The sequence below is a fragment of the Pyrus communis genome, chromosome 5, assembly GCF_041283825.1.
Source record: "Pyrus communis isolate YQ-2024b chromosome 5, ASM4128382v1, whole genome shotgun sequence".
Classification (NCBI taxonomy): Eukaryota; Viridiplantae; Streptophyta; class Magnoliopsida; order Rosales; family Rosaceae; genus Pyrus; species Pyrus communis.
In genome coordinates, this window is record NC_142569.1 from 12,135,402 (window position 1) to 12,157,647 (window position 22,246).

The 22,246-nt window shown below is 39.7% G+C and overlaps 4 protein-coding genes and 1 pseudogene across 5 annotated transcripts; 1 reads left to right on the top strand and 4 right to left on the bottom strand.

Moving 5' to 3' along the window:
• The first annotated feature begins 1,410 nt into the window (after positions 1-1,410).
• Positions 1,411-6,646, top strand: LOC137725497 (transcription factor PIF1). The gene is made up of 9 exons (XM_068464203.2): positions 1,411-1,689; positions 1,772-1,890; positions 1,961-2,762; positions 4,729-4,830; positions 4,946-5,011; positions 5,121-5,186; positions 5,519-5,914; positions 6,005-6,083; positions 6,388-6,646. Exons 2-9 carry the CDS (start codon positions 1,802-1,804, stop codon positions 6,390-6,392), a joined length of 1,605 nt encoding a protein of 534 aa, XP_068320304.2. The 5' UTR covers positions 1,411-1,689; positions 1,772-1,801; the 3' UTR covers positions 6,393-6,646.
• A 367-nt stretch (positions 6,647-7,013) lies between these two features.
• LOC137725498 (HIT-type Zinc finger family protein) lies at positions 7,014-9,342 on the bottom strand. Of its 2 annotated transcripts, none has more exons than XM_068464204.2 (7): positions 9,128-9,342; positions 8,992-9,023; positions 8,856-8,900; positions 8,645-8,731; positions 7,673-7,761; positions 7,472-7,522; positions 7,014-7,359 (listed from the first exon to the last, which is right to left on the bottom strand). In XM_068464204.2, exons 1-7 carry the CDS (start codon positions 9,202-9,204, stop codon positions 7,309-7,311), a joined length of 432 nt encoding a protein of 143 aa, XP_068320305.2. In that variant the 5' UTR covers positions 9,205-9,342; the 3' UTR covers positions 7,014-7,308. The 2 variants fall into 2 exon arrangements, with proteins under 2 accessions (XP_068320305.2, XP_068320306.2); XM_068464205.2 differs by having other exon boundaries at positions 8,645-8,725; positions 9,128-9,321.
• A 4,970-nt stretch (positions 9,343-14,312) lies between these two features.
• LOC148696775 (uncharacterized) lies at positions 14,313-15,496 on the bottom strand (annotated as a pseudogene).
• Positions 15,497-15,678: 182 nt separating this feature from the next.
• LOC137722202 (26S proteasome regulatory subunit 4 homolog A) lies at positions 15,679-18,791 on the bottom strand. The gene is made up of 6 exons (XM_068461167.2): positions 18,224-18,791; positions 17,462-17,707; positions 16,655-16,824; positions 16,348-16,564; positions 16,106-16,246; positions 15,679-15,892 (listed from the first exon to the last, which is right to left on the bottom strand). The coding sequence occupies exons 1-6, from the start codon at positions 18,704-18,706 to the stop codon at positions 15,809-15,811; spliced, it is 1,341 nt and encodes a 446-aa protein (XP_068317268.1). The 5' UTR covers positions 18,707-18,791; the 3' UTR covers positions 15,679-15,808.
• A 1,685-nt stretch (positions 18,792-20,476) lies between these two features.
• Positions 20,477-20,935, bottom strand: LOC137724774 (S-protein homolog 24-like). Its single transcript, XM_068463471.2, has one exon. The coding sequence runs from the start codon at positions 20,933-20,935 to the stop codon at positions 20,477-20,479; it is 459 nt and encodes a 152-aa protein (XP_068319572.1).
• Positions 20,936-22,246: the final 1,311 nt, after the last annotated feature.

Below are 22,246 nucleotides of genomic sequence, written 5' to 3' on the forward strand. Positions count from 1 at the left end.
AGAAGATCCAAAGAAGCAGCTTCGAGCGCTATATACGACCACTCAATAGTCTGGTTTGACTATCGACAAAGAGGTCGAGTGCTATAGACGACCACTTAAACCTTGTTGGCAATCTTTTATAGTCTTTATCTCGAGCTCATCAAGTGCCGACCGTATTAATTTTTGTTGACCTTCCAATTTCAATTTTTAACAAGCTTTATTTATTGATTTATATATTGTCTCAAATTGCAATTGAAAAGCTATAACTACCCAAATAATATTCTTTTCAATGAGCGATCAACAAGAGAAAAATTACCTATAACTAGACTGCCACTTTGACGATATTTTTCACCAATCAAGTGAACTTATAAACATAAAACTAAAGAATGGTGCTATCTACACTCTTTTTTTTTACTTTCTACACTAATTTCAATTTCCGGTAGTTGGATCAAAGGAATTGGAGAAGATCAAAGGAAAAAAAATAAGGGCAATGCAAGGGAGACCAAATTTTTAAACCAAATTTTGTAAACCAAATGATGTGGTTGTTGATACTTGGATTATTACTCACATGTTGATTAACGTGCTTATTTTTTATTTGTAATATATCATTTGGTTTGCAAATTTAGTTTAAAATTTAGTATTCCTAACATTATACAAAAAATAAACAAAAAATGTATGAAAAGTACAAATAAATGTGCGAATAGCACCATCCAAACTAATACACATGAAAATATTAATTGGATTAGTTTGAAATAGGTTGCAATGAGGTTAGACTTGTAGGTAAGTTGTTTCTACTTCAAGTACAGTATGAACCATGATAGTGGTAAACCTAATAAATGGAGAGAGATTGAGTTTGAGTTTTAAGATGCTGATAATTAAGTGGGGCATTAACACGTGGAGCTTAGTTACTCATAAACATATAACATGAGATTATGGAGAGATTTTTTAGTGTGTTAGGATAGTGAAATTGCTCGGTATATTTAGCGGGAAAGTAACTCAGCAGCACATCACCTTGCTCGAGTGGGAATTGGTAGTAATCAAGAGTTGTATGGTTTGAAGAACCCTTGATTTGGTTAGGAATATTTTGTTCAAAGATGTGTTGTAAGTACCTATGTTTTGTTATTTGAGAATATGTTATCTTGTTGTGCAATACACTATTTTCTCTTCGATCGGTTTGAATTTTTTATCTAGATCCATTGTGCAAACTATTCTCAATTTGTACATTTTCTGATTTGCTTAATGAAAATCATCGCTTCCTTCAAAAAGAAAAATGTCATAAAATAATTTGTTATAAACTTAAAAAAGAACTTTAACTAATTGTATTAGACATTGGTGTATCTTACAATGTTCTGACATACCGAAAAATTTATCGAGATGATGAGAGAAATGAAAAAACAAATAAAACTTGGGAACGACACACAGTTTGCCTTCGAAGGCGTCAAAACTTCATTTCGTCCTTTTCCTTCCTATTATTTGGTATTATTCGGAGGAGAAGTCTCTCTATTCGGAGAGAGAGAGAGTTATCTGCAGACACAAAACAACATTTTTTTCGCTTGAGATTTCTCTCCATTAATTTCCCATCACCATTACCCACCTTTATTCAAGTACCGTTCTTTTGCTCTGCACCACCAGTCAGAGATTCAGAGACTCAGAGACTCAGAAACCAACTACATCCTCTGCTTCCATGGCCTGTTCAAATTTGCAGAACAAGTACCTCCTCAAAAAAAACAAAAATATTTATTTCTTGATTTATTCAAAATTATGAATTTCTGATTGGGTTTCTTTCAATTAGGCCTCAAATGAGTGGATTTCGGAACAAAAGATGAATCGGCGCGTCCCCGATTTCGAAATGGACTACGACTACTTACTTCCCACCACCTCTGCTCTGAACCGACCCAGAAAATCAACCATGTAAGTCTTTCCCCACTTGATTTATCCGATTTGGTTCGGTTCGGTTCGTTTAGCTCAAATTCGACCGCAGGCCGGAAGACGATATCATGGAGCTGCTATGGCAGAACGGCCAAGTCGTGATGCAGAGCCAGAACCAGAGGTCTTCAGTCAATAGTAAAAGATCGCACCAGTCCAAATACGACGTCGTATTGCCCGACGACGGGGGCGGCATCACCAGACCGACCCCCCAACCCCAACCCCAACCGCCGGCCCAGAACCCGCACCTGTTTATGCAAGACGATGAAATGGCCTCATGGCTTCAGTACCCTCTCGTCGACGACCCCTTCTCCGCCGGCCTCCTCTATCCCGATTCCAGCACCTCCGAGCACCGGACGCCCCAGGTTTCGGGGCCGGCGCCGCCGCCGGCGCCAGCTTCGAGGCCGCCGATCCACCGGCCGAGGAGGACCGAGCTCCAGAACTTCCTGCAGTCCGACAGGACCAACAACAACAGGCCTATGATGTCGGAAACGGCGCCGTCAAGCTCGAAGAAGAGCGTGGTAAGGGAGACAACGACGGTGGTGGATTCCAGCGACACTCCGCTGGTGGGCCCAAGCTCTAGGGCTTTGGATTCTAGGCCCGACGGCGCTTGTGGCGGCTTGGCTAATGGAGCGAGGTCGTTAACCGCTGCAACCGCTGCGACGTCGTTTCCTGGAAAAGAAGTGACCACGTGTGAGATGTCGCTGACGTCGTCTCCAGGAGGCTCCAGCGCGAGCGCTAGTGAGAGCACCGAGCCGGAGTCGGCTCCCAAGCTGCCGCTGACTGCCGATAACCGGAAGCGCCAGCGGAAAGGGAGAGAAGCCCCCGCCGCCGACGACACCGAGTTTCAAAGCAAGGTGAATCAGCACAATTTTGTTTTTACTAATTTTCATTTTCACGTTTTTTCATATAAAACAAACTTTAGTAATAAAATAGTTATTCAGAAATAATCGTTAATGATATAAAAAAAATTTCAATAACTAAAAATCGTTTGATCATCGTTAAAAAAAAATTTGAATTCAGCGAGCAATTTATTTCACTCTTTATAAGTTTTATTTTTAAAATTTGAATAAGTACATGCGATCAATTGCTAGTTACTTGGTAAGGGTAACATTTTCATAAAAATGTGAAATTTAATTAAATTAAATTTTAGTTTTCAGAAAATACAAACTGAATAGTAAATCCATTGTTCTCTTTCCCAATGTGTTTGTTGCCTGGGTATCTCGGCTAGGTTGCGCATGGCGCGGTGGTGCCGTAGGTAGGCGTGCGCACTACGCACCCACCTGCTGCCTCTCTCCTTCCTAGGTTATAACCCTATGTAAAGGCTAGAGTGTGCAGTTGTACGCCGTACACGTGGCATTTAGTAGGAGGGACATAACTTTTCTGACAATAAATTGAATGAGAGAATGAGAGATGTTTGCTAGATGACGTGCACGTGGCAGTGAAATCCTACTTGTAGTGTATAAATGGGTTCCACTGTAGGGGTGCAACGAGCATGGATGATTAGGTTTACGGAAAATAATGAATTCATATCATCCCAGGTTGGTAGGATTTAATGTTACGTAGCATGAAAAATGTTCAGCATAAATTACCAACTAAACTGATTTATTTGAAGAAAATGATGGTGTGTAATACGTGGAAAATGATTGATTTATTTGTTTTGGACTAATGATTTATTATTCATCCTAGGTTTGCTCGACACTTTCACGAGACTTGTATCTTTGTCTTGTATTAACATTCATTTTTCCCTAATGCACACATAGTTTATTTGGTGCGCATGGTGAAAAATCGTGTGCGCAAATCACTTTTGTTACTTCCTGAATTAATAGTGAAAAATAATGTGCGCAAATCACTTTAGTAGATGTAAAATTTGATTTACTTCCTGAATTAATATAGAAAATATTTTTGGTACCTGAAACCAACGGGTTATTGATATTTCTGCAACAAGTATTTTATTGAGTAGCCACCAAATTGGTGACTGAGGAAAGTTGCTGGTAAAGGGGCATAACTTGGTGTATGGGCATTGACAGATATTAGAGTCAGATGATAATTGGTTGTTTAAATTTGTTGATCTCTTGTTAATTGTTATTAGCCAATACCGATATAGAAATTTAGCGATGGTTTGATGGAAAGTTTGAATTTTTAGTTTTGGATTATCTTTGTTGATTTGGTCTAGACTCTAGAGTTGATGTACTTGCGCTACAATGCCATGCATAATTCAGTTGGTGGGATCGGTGAGGGCGTTTATCATGGACGGAGCCAATGAAAGCTCACTGGGGGCAGATGCCCCCACTCAAGTAATTCATTTGTTTAGTTGCAGACTACAATTATATAATATACACGGGTTTATCTTTGAAGAAAATATATGTATCTAATATCCAACATACATTCATTCTACTTATACTCCATATCAAATATTATATGAGCAATAGTGCTCTTGTTCTGTCATTCAAACCGAAAAAACCCTCTCCCACCTATCATGTACTTATATTTTTCTCATCACTTTGCCACTTTCCACTACTATATTGAAATTTTTGTAACATTGGAATTGTGATACATCATCATTTGAAACCATCTTTAATATCATATTACGTATAACCATACTATAATAAGGTTTTCTTAGTTGTTTTCGGTTGCCCCCACTAGAAGAAATTTCTGGCTCCGTCCCAGGCGTTCATGTTTGTAGCTTTGAGCATTAGAGTCCATCAAGACGATGATAGTTCCTGTACTTGCAATTTATACCTGTGTCTTTAATATCCTTTATGTTATTTACTATTGGATTCTGGAAAATAATTGCTCTTTTTCTTTCCTTTGTTTAAAAAGGATGTCGAGTTTGAATCTGGCAATGGAAAGAAACAAGTCCGAGGATCGACATCATCTACAAAGAGATCGCGAGCTGCAGAGGTCCACAATCTCTCCGAGAGGGTCTGTACTTCTACTTATCTATAAATCTGTTGACGATCAAAACTGGTTTTTCATTTCCTTCTTCATGTGCGGTTATTTTTCTTCAAAATGGGGCTAAATGTAGAACTCTGTGCAGAGACGTCGAGATAGAATAAATGAAAAGATGAAGGCTTTACAAGAACTAATACCTCGATGCAACAAGGTTTGTCACTAATACAATCTGTCACTGGAATTTTGAAAGAATTTTGAATTGCTTTCTCCATTAGATGTTAAGTATGTTTTATTTAATCACTTTTATTCTGTATGACCAGTCGGACAAAGCATCAATGCTGGATGAAGCAATTGTGTACTTAAAATCTCTCCAGTTACAAGTACAGGTATGCTCGTTTCTTGTTTCCAAATGCTATAGATGTCTTATCATACTTTTACGGTGGAAGAAATCTTAAGCAAAATTCTGGGAAATTGGATATATACATCCTTGGAAAATGTTTTTTTTTTTTTTTTTTTGTCAAGTTATTTTAGCAGTCTAATCTTTAACGAAAAGAGAAGAAGATTAAAACAGTGACAAATTAACGGAACATCAATCTTTTGTCAACAAAACAGTGAACTTTCTTAGAAAATAAGAATTAGGAAAGACCAGATAGCAACATTATTTGTAAGTGTTTGTGCATTGTTTATGTCAACATTAGATTGTAACCAATCTCTGCAGATGATGTCCATGGGATACGGCATGATCCCTATGATGTTACCTGGAGTTCAGCAGATGATGTCCGTGCCCATGGGGATGGGAATTGGAATGGGCATGGGCATGGGAATGGAAATGGCCGGCATCAGTCGCCCAATGATGCCATTTCCAAATGTAATAGCCGGTTCACCCATGCCAACAGCAGCTGCTGCACATATGGGACCTAGGTTCCCTATACCACCATTTCACATGCAGCCTATTCCTGCAAGTGATCCTACCGGAGTTCCAGCAGTCAACCAGACAGATCAAATGATAAACTCGCTCGGGGCACAAAATCCAAACCAATCACACATGCCAAATTTTGCAGATCCTTACCAGCAGTTTTTCAGTCCCCAACAGATGCAGTTGCCACTGCAGCACGTATGGTTGCTTCGAATATGAAATCTCAATCACAAATTTGTCTTCACATAAAACTACCTGTAATGTTTACTATTTCGTCTTCTTTTACAGAAGCAAGCAATGCCCCAGCCAACTACTGGCAAGCCGAGTTCCAATAGGAGACCTGAAACTCATGAAAACCATCAATCAGGTGAATGTCTGTTAACCTTTTATTTTATTTAGTCCAAATCATGATTTTAGGTGACATTCCACTAGATTGTTGTAGCTTCAGTTGTCCCAATATAAGTCTATAGGTTTACTAATTGTTGCATTATAAGGACAATAGCTTAATTCGGTCAAAATTTTCGACAAAATTTGCACATTAGTGACATATTTAGGGTAAACCGGTCTTAAGCGTTAAAAGCGCCACACACATGCTTCGTATATCTCGTATAATTACCAAATTCGTTTGGAAGATGGTAATAACCAGCGCTGTAACTTTTTGTGCATTGCAGGTTAAAGTTATAGGTTGAAGTTGAAGAGTAGATGGATAACAGAAGGTTCATATACCTGCTAAGTTTTGTAGTCTAAAGCTCTGAGAGTAGCTTTTCTTTTTCTGCTCTCTTTTTTTTTTTTTTAGGCTAAACTGCCATATAACTAAAAGCTAACCTGTAACTATTACAACCCCAATTGTAATATATTTTACCAGTTTCCGATTTTGTCGCCGTCGGAACTGTAAAACTGTAGAGTGTCAACAAGTTTATTAGTCAGTGAGGTGACAGAGTTGATGGGTTCTGACGGAAAATCCTAGAATGAACTGGCTCGTGTCATGATCCAGAACTCTTAGCTGTTGGATTCTTGGACAGTCTCTTTGACTAAACATCAGACGGCTAAGGATCTTCTTGGAACATGACACGAGGCAGTCCATTCTGAAAGACATGGAAGAAGATGGTGATACTTTGGTATCGTTTTCTGCTTTCATGTGATTTTGCAGAAGCACGAAAAGATAAACAAAAAGGCGTATTTGCCCATGTCTCGTGACCAAATCACAAACCTGGTCAAGTGCGCTATTGGAAAGTGAGATGTATTTCTGGTTGTATGCGGGATTCCCCCGACAAAGTCATCAGACATTGAGATATGCTTGATCAGCAAAAGATGAGGGCACATAAAATTACATATACAAAACAAATATATCGGGATTGTATTCGTTGTAGTTTTCTCCAGACAGGAGGATTGATAGCCAAACATATAACTCGGAGAGAAATTTATATTCTGACACTAACTTGTTTATATGTATAAGTGTTTTTCTTCAACTTACATTGGCGATTGCAAATTAATCTTTCCATGGTTTCAACTTTGAACCCGATTACAAAATTCTTCGGCCAACGAAGGGCTTGAAACTAGAGGAAGAAGATCAAGATGACAGCATAATATTTTCATGTGTCTGCATTTGCTGAAGACGAAGATGTCTCGATGGTAGATAGGATCTGACGACAGAAATCCAAGCAATAGGTTATTCATGTGAACTGTTGATGGTCGTATAGCCACCCAATACATTTCATAAATGTACAATACGAGGAGAATATTAGAGGGAATCACCTTGTCAGTAAATACGCGAAACACGTCCACGCCCATAGCTTTCTCAAGTTCCTGATAGTAGTATACATCACAATTAGCAAACAGTGTTCTCCATTTTAGTCGGGGACAGTCTGGTTTCAGAACGAGTATCACGTCTACATAAAAAATATTCGATAAAGAAAAGACTTCGGTGTCTCGATTGAAGTAAATGTTACTACTCACCTTCTCTGCATCTGGAGAACAATCTATACTCAAAATGAGTTTCCGAAGGTTCTCATCTTTCAAAGCACTGTGAATTTCACTGGAAGAAGCTGCGATTAAAAATCGAAGTGAGGGCTTGATAATAGGGGGAGTATTCTCATCAGCCATGAATTTAACAATAAAATTTTCAGACAAGTTGCCAAAACTCAACAATTTCTTCATACATATATAACCAATCCTTCAACCAGAGGTCTAAAGCGAAAAAACAAGGAGATGCGGGATGGGTTTCTGGAGCCAAATCACGTAGGACAACTCTGATCCAGAGTTAACTGCAGAACATTAAAATGGTGCCCCTGGCCACTTATAATCGATTGTTGTCTACACTAAATTAAACTAAACTACTGAGCTGACGGATTCACTAAAGAGAACCATCATAAGTCAACACATGGACAAATACCTCAAACGCCTGAAAAACGAGCCTTAAAGATTGTGAGGGAAAGGCAATTGCAGAATGATGGAAAGAAACAGAAAAGTGGTTACCAGATACGGTAACACCATGAACTCGTTCAGCATAAAGACCATAAACCCTGGCTTCACTTATGCCCAACCTAGTTGCAGAAACCATCCTGCAGGTTGTTCATCCTCTTATTGGTCTCTACCGATAAAACAACCTTTTGTTCTAGATTTGGCTTCAAACCAACCTCTTTCATTCTCCTAATTCACACCTTTAGAAAAAAGTAATTTGAATAAAATTTTGCAAGTGGGAACCTAGGTCTAGTATGCACCATAAGCAAGTCAACTTCTCCAAAAAGGTGAAGGGTTAATCCTCCTATTTCAATGTTCATCATTCTCGCCGCCATCCCACTTTCTAGTCATTGCTCCCCTCCCTAATTACATACCCATGGATTGCAATTTCCAGCAATCCCAATAGCACATCTTATGTAAATGAGTAAAGAAACTCTAATGCATTTCCAAGCTAGTTATGAATCCTACCTATCGCCTCGAGTTGCGGTCCTTGCAGCACTTGGCTCGGTTCCTCCACAAGTAATGGCCTCTCTACCAGTAGCTCTGGAGCTGCAGCTGAAGAGTAAGAAATAAACAAGAACGAAAATAATCAGAATCCGCAAAGCGCACAAGTCTCTTGAAAATCAGTGCATATGAAAGCAGTTTAATTAGGCTCAAATCAGAGTGCAAAAATTCTTACTTGGTGGTTTTTCCTCGGAAGAAACTGGAAGAGCACATGGGTTTTCTGCAATTTTCATAAGTAAGCTCAAAATTAAGCCCCAGATAATCATCAAATTAAGAAATTAAATAGATTTTGAAATTTAGGATCATCGTACCCTTGTGCTTCTTGAAGCAGGGCACAGAACAACTGCAAGAAAAAAGTTTCGATTTTTTTTTTTTTATAAATTATTTTATGCAAAAATAATGAGATAGCAGTCAGAAAGAATCGAAAGGAAAGATTAGGTAGCTTACTAAGGTGCGCGGCAGGAGGGGCACTTGTATTTGGATTGTGCTTCGTTGCAGACTTGGCACACTACTCGAGGACCCATTTCAAGGAAAGTTTCTGAGAAAATTACTTTCTGAGTAGCCAAACAGAAGCTAACGTGACAAAAACCCTAAACCCTTTTGTAACCTTAAAGTTAGGTTTTTTTTTTTTTTTTTTTTTTTTTTGGTAGGAAATTTTCATCTTCTTTGATAGCAAAGAGGAGGTCGAGTTAAATAAAGTTCCACTGTGTTTTTTTTTTTTTTTTTTTTTGGTAAACTGAATATTCATAGCCAGGGTAAAGATGCCAACATCAAATAGAGGGCCACCAACAAAGCAAGTAACAAGCAAAACACAAATAATCGAGCAGTGCAGGGGGTTACAAGAGAGACAGACGCCGCACCATGTGCAAAGGCGTCGCCTCCTACACTGCCAAACACAACTTAAGGAGGGCACGGTAAACCATCATTGTTAAGTACATAAACCAAAGAAGAAGAAGGTCGATTGATCCATGAAAGATCACTCATCTCCTGAAATCTCGTTGATGCTAACAGGTTTGTTGTCTGATTGGTTGATATTGGAGTCCAAGACCAACGACAGTCCTGGAAGGAAGCCCCAAGGTTTTTGACTTTCGCCACAATGGGATAAGCTTTCCAGCTGCCATTCTCCAACGAGTCATTCAAGCATGAAATAGACTCGAGAGAATCATATTCCAAAATAATCTTTCTGTAGCCCAGCAAGATGTCCAGATTGCAACCATGCAGAAGTGCCATGGCCTCAGCCTGAGCCGCCCACCGAGCCACAATTTCCTGCCTTCGAGCCGTTAAAAACTTGCCTTCCTCGTCTCGAACAACAATCCCCACAAACCCCGAACCGCTGGAAGATACCCAACTTGCATCCACATTGATTTTAATGAAAGGGAAGATCGGCGAGGTCCAACTAATTACCTCCTGAATGCTAGCAGAGCTTGCGGCAAGTTGATTCCCACTAACATGCGATATCAACATTAGGGATCGCAATGGTTGAAGATGAGGTTGCATCTTGCCTTCCAAATATGCCAACACATGAAGGCAACTAGAGTGAGCATCCAATCCTTATCCTGGTATGCCCATCGACCCGAGTTGATGAACGACTCTAACCATTGCGGCCATGAAACGATGTCGTCCCTATCAACCCTATAGTTTAGCGGTCCTTTAAACCAAATTGCTTCCACCCAAGGACATTGAAGGAAAATATGTTCAATAGATTTATCATCGTTTTGGCAAATAGGACATGTCGGGGAATGGGAAGATTTCTCTTGAAGAGATCAACCATCGTGGTAAGGGCCCTATGTATTGATTTCCACATGAAATTCTGGAGTTTTGGAGGAAAGTTCAGCCTCTAAATAACCTTCTAAACCTGCTCTGTGAAGTGCCTGATGTAGGGTGGACGCTGACCCTCACGATTGTGAGCCCTCAAGTGTGCCCAGTGGTACCCCGACTTCACCGAATATCTTCCCCGTTTGTCAAAGGGCTAGACTAGTATATCCTTTTTGGAAGTGTCCCTTATCACCATATCATGAATTGCGTTCAGCTCCTACATAGATAAAAAGGGCATTAGAAAGTCGGTATCCTAAGATCTTGAGTTTGCATATATTAGTGACTCGACTCTAGTGTTTCATGACACCGCCACATCACCCCTCGACATAGGATGTCCCACGGGAATAGAAGGGATCCATCTATCAATCCATAAGCACAAATCCCTTCCTCCCATTATTTACGAATGCGTGCCTTTCATCAGGAGATCCCGTCCCACCAATAGGCTTGACCAAACCCACGACGCACGGCTACCCCTATTCGCATCAAGAAATGAGCAATGAGGAAAATACCTGGCCTTTAAGACTCTAGCCCAAAAGGACAAGGGATCGTGGATGAGGCGCTAACACTGTTTAGCTAGGAGAACATCGTTGAAATCCTAAAAATTCCTAAATCCCATGCCTCTCATACTATTCAGTAGGCCAAGAGTTTCCTTTGCCACCTAATATATTTTCCTTTCCCACATTTTTGCTCCCACCAAAACCCCGAAATAAGAGTATCCAGCTCGTTACACACCACTGCAAGAAATTTGAATAAATTCACCGGATAGGCCGGGATAGCTTGTATCACTACCTTAATCATAACCTCATTCCCGCCTGTGATAACATGCAATGCTTTCACCCTTGAGTTTCCCCATGATTCTACCTTTCGCATAGGCCAACCTCTGTCTTTTTTATCGCCCCCAAATGGCAGGGACCTTGAGATTGATACTAGGATCATTGGCAGTCAACATCCTGAGGATATCCCTCAATTCCACCGAAGTATCCGTAGGGATGTTGGCACAAAAAAATACACTAGATTTCTGAAGATTAACTGCCTGCCCAAATGTCGAGCAGTACTCACCCAATAATTGAACAAGATTAGTAAAATTCTTCTTATCAACCTTCAGAAAGATCAAAGTGTCGTCAACAAAAAATAGATGCGAGATTACTAGGCCATTAGGGTTCATCTTCACACCATCCAAGTACCTCATATCCATCGCCGACTAAATCATACATGACAAAACCTCACTCACCAGTAGGAATAAGTATGGGGATAAAGGGTCCCCTTGTCGAAGACCGAGAGATGGAACAAACTTCTCCCCTGGTTGACCATTAAGAATGACTGTGAAGCAAACTGTGCTAACACAGCCCATAACAATCTTCCGTCATGTAGTACAAAACCCCATCTTTTCCATAATTGCATCCAGGAAGTCCCACTCCACCCGGTCATAGGCTTTGTGCATGTCAAGCTTGACGCCAAGTTCGAACTTGCCTTTTGCTTTCCTGACTTATGTGTAATCCCAATACTATCATGTATTTGTCTGCTCGCCACAAAAGCATTTTGCATGGGGGAAATGAGGTTCTGCAAAATAGGCTTCAACTTGTTCGAAAACACCTTTGATAGGACTTTGTAGGAATAGTTGCATAGACTGATCGAACGGAATTGCGAAATTGTCTCCGAGTTATGTACTTTTGGAATCAACACAAGGTGGGTGGAATTGATACGGCTAGGGCATCCGTTCTCGAACACCATAGCTCTGACCAAGTCGTTAACTTCGGCTACGATATTTTCCCAAAAAGTATGATTAAATACACCTTGAAAACCGTCTGATCTCGGAGCCTTAAGACTCTCCATTAGGTGTGCCGCTACTTTGATCTCCTTCACTGTGACCTTAGAAGTAAGAGATCCATTCATATCCATTGTGACAGTCGGGGGAATACAGTCCAAAATTGATCCCCACTCCCTATGCCCAAAGGTTTTGAAGAGGTACATAAAGTGGTTTTCAAATAAGCTTCGGACCTTCCCCGGGTTCTCCTCCCAATTACCATTCTCCTGCTTGATCTTCAACATTTTGTTTCTCATTCGCCTTTGAGGAGTAGATTGGTGAAAAAACTTGGTGTTGGCGTCACCCTCCCGGAGCCAATTAACCCGGGATCTCCGTTGCCAAAAACTCTCATCCTACTCCTATAACTTATCAACCCTTTTTGACAAATCCTTTATTTGATTGACATTCCCCTTCCCCCCATTCCCCCAACCTTTGCTACAAATCATCCAACAAGGCTAGGAGCTCACCAATTTGCTTGTCCCTCATTTTAAATTTCTTCCTACTCCATTGGATTAATTTTTTGACCAGCACACATTAATCCTCTTATGCCATTTGTCAATCGCATTCCCCTCGCAAGGTCCATGCCAACAGGATCTAACCAACTCCCTGCAATTTTCCTCCTTGGCCCAAAAGGCTTCAAACCAGAATTGATTCTTTCCCCTTTTAATGCCAGGCTCATATTGGATGATAATTGGGCAATGGTCAGAGCCCATTACCGTAGCATGGATGACAAGAGTATTTGGCCACAACTCCTGCCAGTGAAAATTGAGAAGACCCCTATCAATACGTTCCTCAATAAGATCACCATTACAGATACATCTACAAGTGAAAGCCGACCCACATCCATCAACCTCGTGCAGTTCAAGAAGTTCGCCAAGTATCTAGGTCGATTATAGAGCATCTGTGTCCCTACCCCCGGAGGACTTTTCAAAATCCCAAATAAATTCATTAAAGTCCCCACCACGCAGCCAGGGGAAAAAAGAAGGGGTAAAGTGGGAATTTATCCATCCATCCCCAAAACTCCTTTTTCCCATCTCGATACAAAGTCTCGTAGACCCCAGTAAACTTCACCTAATTTTGCTCCCCCACTTTTCTAGCCCGTGTATCAATAATGTTTTTAAGAAGTGATTTGAACTTCCAGATAGTCATCCCACCATAAGCTTAACCTACCAACTTTTCCGATCGAAGCAACATTAAAGCCATCCAAAAAACCCATACGACGTCATACCCCATCAATTCTATGATCTTTCATCTTAGTTTTAGAGAGAAAGATCATAAAGGGCCTATACTTTCTTATCACGCCATGCAGGGCTCGAACTACCGTGTCCAACCCAAGACCACGACAGTTCCAAAAAAGGTAAGTCATGGTGAACTTGCGGCTGTTAAAGGCCAGCCGCCTCCACCTTGGCAAGACTTTCCCACTCTTATCGCTAATAGTGCACTCCTTTCTTTCTCTGAGACCTCATCCATGTAGCTCCACATATCCTGGTATTCAACTGGGACTTCATGGAGTTCCTTTTCTGCATATATAGCTCTCTTCATCATCAGGCATCTTTCCTTAATACTCATTTTCCGAAGCCTCTCAACAACTTTCCCTTTTCAAATGGCAATCTGTGGCCTCAAGGCCGCTGCCTTGCTCTAACTCCTTGTCATGTGTCTCAGCCTGAGCCGCCAAAAGGACATCCAATGTTGTAAGCTACTCTATGTTTGTGCCTATCCCCATGCTTAACTGTGGAAGCAGTTGACTGATTATCAAGCTAGGAGAAACTCCAGCCATAAGCCATTGTATAGGATTGTTCCCCATCCCCATCCTTCTACTTTCCAGCATGTCTCTTCTCTTTCTTCTACTTTTTGCCTCCTGAATCTCTTCTGTTTGCAATGGGTCCAAAGGGTTGGTGTCATGTTCCCCCTTCACACCCTGTTTTGATATTTCTACATTCCGCTGCAGTGTGGACGTGGCCCCTAACCTTACAGCACCAGCAAGCCTTCTTTCCCCTTACCAAATGATATGGCTTAAGGCAGATCCACCACTTCACGCATTGGCCCCGTTTTTGTCCATTCCCCATAACCGGTAGCCCCTCTTTATTCGGATCAAAAGAGCACTCATTATTTGTATGCCCTATTCTCCCACACCTATAAAAGAAGTCTTGCAGCCTCTCATACCTGAACTCTATCCAAGTATCCTTATTGCTCTCCCTTGGTAGCCAACAACCTGTGATCAAGGGTTCAGACGTATTTACCATGACTCTTACACGAAGGAAACCTCTGGCCTTGGAAGGATCTTCAAACTTCATGAACTCCCCAATTTTTGTAGCGAGGCGCCTGATGTTGGCTTCTGAGATCAGAAATAATGGCACTCCCCTAATTTGGACCCAGAATGGGACCGTTTCCACTTTTACTTCCTCTAAGGCAAGCTCCTGGGACCACATTTTGACCGAAAAATTGTGTTTCATCACTGCCCAAGGAACCTGGTTCAGAATTTTTGTAGCCGTACTTTCATCTTGGACGGTTATGATGAAGGTGTTGTCCTAAATCCATTTGACTTCAATCTCCCCTATCTTTTTCCAAGCAGATCGAAGAATATTCCTGATCCCCCATTTGTTTAAAGTTCGGGAGCTGCTCCCACCAACTTAATCCCATGTTCCATTGTCAACAAATCCATAGACCCTTCCAAATGGACCACCAACTCCTCTACCTCTGGTTGCGCCATTTGTCTCCTGGCGTGACTTAGAGCACTCTGTTTTGCTTGACTTGAAACCCTCCCACTGTTAATTTCCGACTTGCTGGTGGTTGCAGCTATCCTCCACTGTGTTTTGTGAGCGCTTGTGACAAGTTTGATAGGACGGGGTCAAATTTATTTTATCTTCCCACATTTTGTAGAGACTTTCCCAAGTAAACGAAAGAGTACTCACTTTCATATTCGAAGTCTTAGATTCGGGTTCCTCTTGTATGCGATGTCCTGAACATGATTCTTGATTCCTAAATCTAAACACCCAAAAATTAAGTGTTCAAGTTGAGCGTTAATAAGTTGTATTGATAATGTCTTGGACCAATTAATTAACTGGTCGTGTTCGTGCCAACCCGTTGCCAAGAAAACAATATACATTTATGGTGACATTGAAGAACATGAAGTAGAAGAAAGGATGTTCAGGAACAAGATAATGTTGCTTCCTGGCATTGGCGGTAGCAGTACACATCTTGGATACATCCAGGAAAATTAACGAGTTTCAAACAATCTGAATTTTCGTTTTACAAGGTAAATACATCCGACGTTTTTCTTTCAGTTAAAGAAACCCGAGTTTAAGTGCATCTTTACAGGCGTCAAGAGATATGGCAAGCTGCGAAATATGGCGTAAACAGAAGTATGACAATCTCCATCTTCCAGTTAAGGACGCGAGTCATCATATAATAACGAATCCAAAACACAAATCAACTTGAAACAGAATTTAAGTTGTAATACAGAACACACAGAAAATTGTATCCTCAAAGTACACGCAGGCTGATTTTCCTCACATATAAAGCCCTTCTGGAACCCCTTCTTTCTTCTTGAACATCACCTTTTCCTTTGCCTTCTTGAAGTCCGCATGCATCACCTGATGATGCCCACAATTTAAACATATATGATATGGTACCCCAGTTAATTTCAATGATTAATCAAACAGCTGGATATAATGTGTTAACGACACTAAGTAAGAACAAAGTTTTGGAGACAAAAGATGGGGAGGGGAGGTTTGAAGATCTCCCATGCCATTGCCTTCAGTTTGAGAAAGGAATTCCACTTAAAGATCGAATTAGCTATATCTCACCTTCATGCGGCGCTCTCTTAAAGCAAGCAAGCCAGCTTCAGTACATATAGCCTTGATATCAGCCCCGGAAAACTCATCCTTGGTCATAACAAACTCTTCCAAGTTGACATCATCAGCCAACGTCATCCTTGATGTGTGAATCTGCAATCAATAGATCCAAACATTGTTAGTCACAAGGAAAAGAACTTATAGCACATTTGAAGTTTAGTTTGTTTTTCTTATACACTGTCATGTCAATTTACCTGGAAAATGCGCCTCCTTGTTTTGATATCAGGAAGAGGGAATTCAATCTTCCTATCTATTCGGCCAGGACGAAGCAAGGCTGGGTCAAGGCTTTCAATTCTGTTTGTTGCCAAAATCACCTTGACATCTCCCCTTGAATCAAAACCATCCAACTGGTTCAATAACTCCAACATGGTCCTCTGAATTTCACGTTCACCACCCGAATGGGCATCATACCTGCAGACAAAATAATCACAAGGAACATTGAATTAACAGGAAAAGGCATTCGTGAATATTTTCATCAATGATCAGGGGCTCGCCACCCACCTCTTTGTACCAATTGCATCAATTTCGTCAATGAAGACAATGGCAGGTGAGAGGTCATCAGCAACCCTAAAGAGTTCCCTAACTAATTTTGGACCATCTCCCAAGTACTTCTGAATCAACTCACTACCAACAACACGCAAGAAAGTTGCTGATGTTGAGTTTGCCACTGCCTGAAAAATGTGAGAATATGGTTACAAGCTAGGAGATAGATAATAAACATGCAGGTAGAATATATATAGAGTATGCAAACATCACAGAAAGAAACTATGTCGAGCATGCATATTCTCATAATTGTTAAGGTTAAAGAGAACTCTTTAACCACACACATCTTTGCAACAAATTTTATGTGTGCATGCTCTCAAAGCAAGGTGTACTGTGTATATGCTATCAGTTGAGGTGCACCCAAGAGACATAGGAAAACTAGCCAAAGCAATTGTTACACCCTTTAATATGCAAAATAATGACAGAAATAAAGAACCAACTATAACGTATCAGGTGCAGTGAGCTTTAAGGAAGGAAAAGAATAGTTAGATGATATCTGACATCCAACAAACGACATCAAAATCTCTATGGCATGTTGTATATAGGATACAATACGGATTGAAAACTAATGACATCGAAAACATAAAAAATATTGTGACTCGCAACATGAAGCAAGTTCCTGCAACCATATTTCTTTTATAACATATGTCCAGTGCGGAGTATATTACTAATGTATACAGAAAGAGGAAAAAGTTACAAAAATATACCAACAAAATGTAAACCAACAGGCTGTCGCTCAGTGGGAAGAAAAATACGCATTCATACCTTTGCAAGCAAGGTCTTGCCGGTTCCTGGCTCACCATACAATATGACTCCCTTAGGTGGCCTGATACCAATGTCTTCATATAGCTCGGGATGAGTCAGTGGGAGCTCAACAGCTTCTTTAATTTCCTGTATCTGGGCATCCAATCCACCAATGTCAGCATAAGACTCCAACGGAGCTTTCTCGACCTTCATCACTGACACCATAGGATCAACTTCATCTTGAAGAAGCCCAACAACAGAAAGCACCTGGCAACAAACATCATTTAACACATTACCAATCAACAAACACACAAATGGATAAATCGAACAACAATAAGTGAAGTACATCGCCCACAAACATATAGAGTTTTGTTCATAAGCATCGGTAGAACCATAATTGTATCAATTTCATATATACCTGCTGGCATTTTGATAGCATAAACCCTAAACCCTAGCTAGCACTCTAAAAATCAATCAAGGTCTCGACTTTAGCACCCAAATAGAAACCGTCAATGCAACTAATTATCATCAGCCTGATGAGGTTACAAACACAAAAAACTCAACCGCAATCTCAATTTCACATTCGGTTTCCTAAAATCAGATTCCACATATATAAAAACTATACCTTCTATTCCTTTTATCCAATCCCTAACAATTTCTCATCAAAGTTTCTCAAAGTTTCAATTTTTGAACCAACAAAAGCTAAACATTAACAGAACAAGCAGCAACAACCAATTAATTTAAACCCAATAAAAAACCCTAAGAACCCAGAACCCCAAGTACCTTATTATGCATCAAAATGGCACACCCAGGCTCCAATTGGTCCTTATCGACAAAGGACAATATCCCAACGTAGTACTCAGGACCGACGGAGGACGAAACAATAGCGTGATTCTCATCAATCAGTTCTTCCAAATTCCCCACGCTCATTGGTGAGCCTCGGAGATCGTCGACTTTAGATCTGTCCTCCTCAGCTTTCTCCTCCTGCGGCTTGAGCCGCTCCTGATTCGTCACGAACTCCTCCTCCATGAGCAGATAGTCCTTGATTCTCTCAAGCTTCAGCAGCCGAAGCTTACACTTGGTCAGCGGCGTCACGGTAGGGAGCCGAGCCGCAGCTTCGGGACCCTTCTGCTTGCGCTGTTTCCGGCCGACTCGGGCAGGCGGAGCCGCCGGCTCGAACTTCTTCTCCTTCTTGTCGTTGCCATCGGGCTTCCGATCGCCCGGTAGGCCTTGTCGGTTCAACCCGCCAGGAGTTCCCTGACCCATTTTCTTGTCGCCGTCTGAGAGGAGAGAGTGTGAAAGCGTTGAAGGGAGAGAGATGTTGTCTTTGGAAACAAGTCACTTGAATTTGTGAGGGCGAGCGATGCAATGCGGCCAACATATATAGACAATGGGCCGAGTTTTATTGGGCTTTGACATTCAATTAGTTTTATTGGGCTTTTGGCCTTTTATCCGATGAGTTTTCAAGGTGACTACCAATATGAAATGAAAATACAACTATATTTAAATCTAGGATCCAATTTTTGGCTAATTGCAAACAGGAATATAAATGATTTCGCGAAAGTTTAGAAGAAATTTTTCAGTGTATTGGCTTTGTTCTGGACATATGAAAAAATCTATCTCCAATTAAGATTGAAGGAGTTTATAAAATTCATAGAAATTCTAATGTATTTAATAAGAATTTTAAAGAAATTTATACAATTAGAGGTGTATTCGATTATGAAATTATTTTAAGAAACTATAAAGGTGAAGAGTTTTGATAAACTAGGAATTTTATGGTGTATTTTAGGTTTTAGTCTTTTCTTCCCTGCCCCCTCTAAAATTCGAATGAGTTCACCTAAAATTTTCTAACAAGCTCTCTTTGTCTTGAATTCTGTTGAATTCTGTCATTTTTAATTTCCCATATGAACTTTTTCCTTATGATTGTGTCTGATTGATTGAATGTGAGTTCTAAGGATTGATTGTCATTCAATATTTTTTTCATGCCTTTCAACATTATACAGACTGCCAGAATGAAAACTGAAAGTAAGTATGAAGGCACGATTCACAAGTTGCTTATGAAGAATAACTAGAGTTATATGTGATTAAAAAGAAGTCCTCTTACACGACGACCACTTGTGAAACATACATAAAATAAAACAAATATTTGTAAGAAACCAAACAAAAGAGTACTCAAAAGAGGATAAAATAAAATAAAACATACTCCTCATGAAAAATATGATTTTAACATCAACTAAAAGATCTTCAGGCGCGCATAGGCATAGCGCCTGTAATAATAAAAGGATATTTTGCATGCGCAGGTGTGTGCGGAAAAGCTAGTATTTTATATTGAATTTTTTTTTATCCCATTCATAGAGCTTCGGAATATACATGAATGAAAATCTTCATTCCGATTTCCTAGAGTTACATGCATGATTGATCTCTCATTGATGCTAAGCCACCTAATTATTCTGACCACACACTAAGAGTAATTTTTCCCAACACCATGGTATATCCTGGTTCGCATATTAATTAAGTTTAGAGCATCAAAACATGGCTCCTCAAACTTCATGCTTGTTTTGAAGCATTTGTAGCCAAATTATGTAATGCTGTTTTTGAGCTAAACAGTAATGGAATATACAAATATATAGAATTAATCTTCACGATCGTCATAGTTTATTGATTGTGTCCCTTAATGTTTCGACCTAATAAGTTGTCTGTCATCTACAATTGTATATCTCGGTCAGAATAGATAGATGATATAAAATACGAACAATCATATAACATAACAAATGTTTTGAAATTTATTTTGTTTTGACATAAAAGTTGGGAAACAAGAGCATATAATATAATATATATATATATATATATATATATATATATATATATATATATATAAAAAAAAGGGCCAATGAGCTATATCTCAAGTGGCACTGTGGCACCACAAAGAAAAATAACAATTCTGCTAGCTTACAACCATATATAAATATAAATATATGGTTTTATTCCTACTAATTAAGTCCTCTTGTAGGACAAGGATTAATTAATTCCATCATATTACGTCTGCCAGTGATAATATTTCAAATCTTGTAATTCATCAAGATCATGCAAATATATCCCATCATCCTTAACCTTCCAAGTGCAGTCCTGGAAACCACATGACTCGAGAAACGACTTGTCGCAATTGAAGAAGCGATAGTTGCCGCCATGACTCTTGGATTTGGAGTACTCCCAGCTTAACTTGCACCAGTACTCAGTTGAGACACATTTGTCATTGTGGAAACGTACGGTGAAACGCTCACCGCTGCTGATCCAATGGCTACCCAAGTCTCCTCCACCATTGGATTTGCAATGGACCTTCAAAATGGTGGCGGTGCCACTCAACTCGTTTCGAATTTGCACAAGGTAGTCGCCGGAATGAGGACCAACAGGGGCAGCGGAGGACGGAGAAGACATAACAAGTGTTGAGATTGCAAGTAACAAGAAAATGGTGTGGCTTAAGAAGGCTCTCATCATGGTTTGGAAATTGGGATTCCTAGTTCAGAATGTGAATATGCATATTCTTCTCAGAAGCTTTTTTTTTATAGGCACATATACATTAATTGTTAAGACTTAATGAGTGTGGCAGGTGGAGATGAATTGGGGTTTAATTAGAGAATTTGATTAGGTCAATTGGGTTTGGCAGCATGGTTTATTATGAAGTGCTGAAATTGTCGAATTAGTAATTAAGGCATCAATAGAATAGTGAAAGAGAGGAAAGAGTAGGTGACAGTTGTAATATTAAAAGGGAAGCATTTTTGCTCACCATCATAAACTATGATGTATGCTCAACATACACCTCATCATTTATCACGTGTCTTTTCATCTAATTTTAATTAATTTTAATATCAAATGTTCATTTTCAACAGAAGTTACATGGTTGCAATAACACAGGCCCTCAACTATATACATTCTTTGTGCGGAAAATTATATAAAGTATATTCCATCATTTGTGCAAGGAAGGTCTACACAGGGAATTCTGGGATCTTTTATCTTGGGAATGGCGTGGCATTGAGATTGCTTGCACATCTTAGGTAAAACATCTTAAAGAACGCGATATTGTTCGTAGTTCAACCTAAGACACTTTTGCATTCATCCGTTTTCATTCACTAGTAACATTGTTCTTGTTTTGGTTATATTGCTTTAACAGTTCCAAATTATCGCTCTTGGATTTACGATGGATACTAATATGCACAACTACAATGGATCATAAGGCGTTTAGTTTTGAATTAGTACAACTTCTCACTTTTCTCCTTAGACTATGAGTTTTATCCTACTTTGGTTTTACCATAGCCAGGTTTTGTGAGGGAGAAAAACTTGTGTGGGGCTTTGCTTGCCACTGGATTTTGTTGAGTGGCACTACAATCCAATCAAAACTTGCCACATGGCAAGTCTTAAATATTATTTTTTATCATTCTTTTATATTTAAAATTCTCATAATTATTTTTCCTACTAATTAATATACATCATGAGATTAATTTGATGTATATTTTTCTTCTCCCCCTCCCTCTTTTTCTTCCCAAATTTTCCCTTTGTTACTTTTATGTTTTGCCATAGAAGTCTTCAGTTTCTTCTCTCTCTCCCACTTCCACCATCATGTTAAAGATGGATAATCAACCAAAATAGTTGTACTTCAACCAAAATAAAGTGAAGGATAACCACGAAATTGTGAAACGATCAACTCGATAGTATGGAGTGAGTCTGCAAGATTGTATTTAGAGTTTGCTACAAAATATTCTAATCCTAGGAGAAACATAAACATGCAAATTACAACTCAGAGATATATAA

Bases quoted from the DNA above. Each gene is read 5' to 3' on its own strand.
- LOC137725497 (XM_068464203.2), top strand. From the start codon at position 1,802: ATGAATCGGCGCGTCCCCGATTTCGAAATGGACTACGACTACTTACTT. The intron at 1,891-1,960 runs GTAAGTCTTTCC...ATTCGACCGCAG, and splicing joins CGACCCAGAAAATCAACCAT to GCCGGAAGACGATATCATGG. The intron at 2,763-4,728 runs GTGAATCAGCAC...TTGTTTAAAAAG, and splicing joins ACACCGAGTTTCAAAGCAAG to GATGTCGAGTTTGAATCTGG.
- LOC137722202 (XM_068461167.2), bottom strand. From the start codon at position 18,706: ATGGGTCAGGGAACTCCTGGCGGGTTGAACCGACAAGGCCTACCGGGC. The intron at 16,565-16,654 runs GTGGGTGGCGAG...TTTTGTCTGCAG, and splicing joins GATGCAATTGGTACAAAGAG to GTATGATGCCCATTCGGGTG. The intron at 16,247-16,347 runs GTAAATTGACAT...TATTGATTGCAG, and splicing joins CAAGGAGGCGCATTTTCCAG to ATTCACACATCAAGGATGAC.
- LOC137725498 (XM_068464204.2), bottom strand. From the start codon at position 9,204: ATGGGTCCTCGAGTAGTGTGCCAAGTCTGCAACGAAGCACAATCCAAA. The intron at 7,762-8,644 runs GTAGGATTCATA...TTTTAATCGCAG, and splicing joins ACCGCAACTCGAGGCGATAG to CTTCTTCCAGTGAAATTCAC. The intron at 7,360-7,471 runs GTGATTCCCTCT...TTCTGTCGTCAG, and splicing joins TTCGCGTATTTACTGACAAG to ATCCTATCTACCATCGAGAC.
- LOC137724774 (XM_068463471.2), bottom strand. From the start codon at position 20,935: ATGATGAGAGCCTTCTTAAGCCACACCATTTTCTTGTTACTTGCAATC.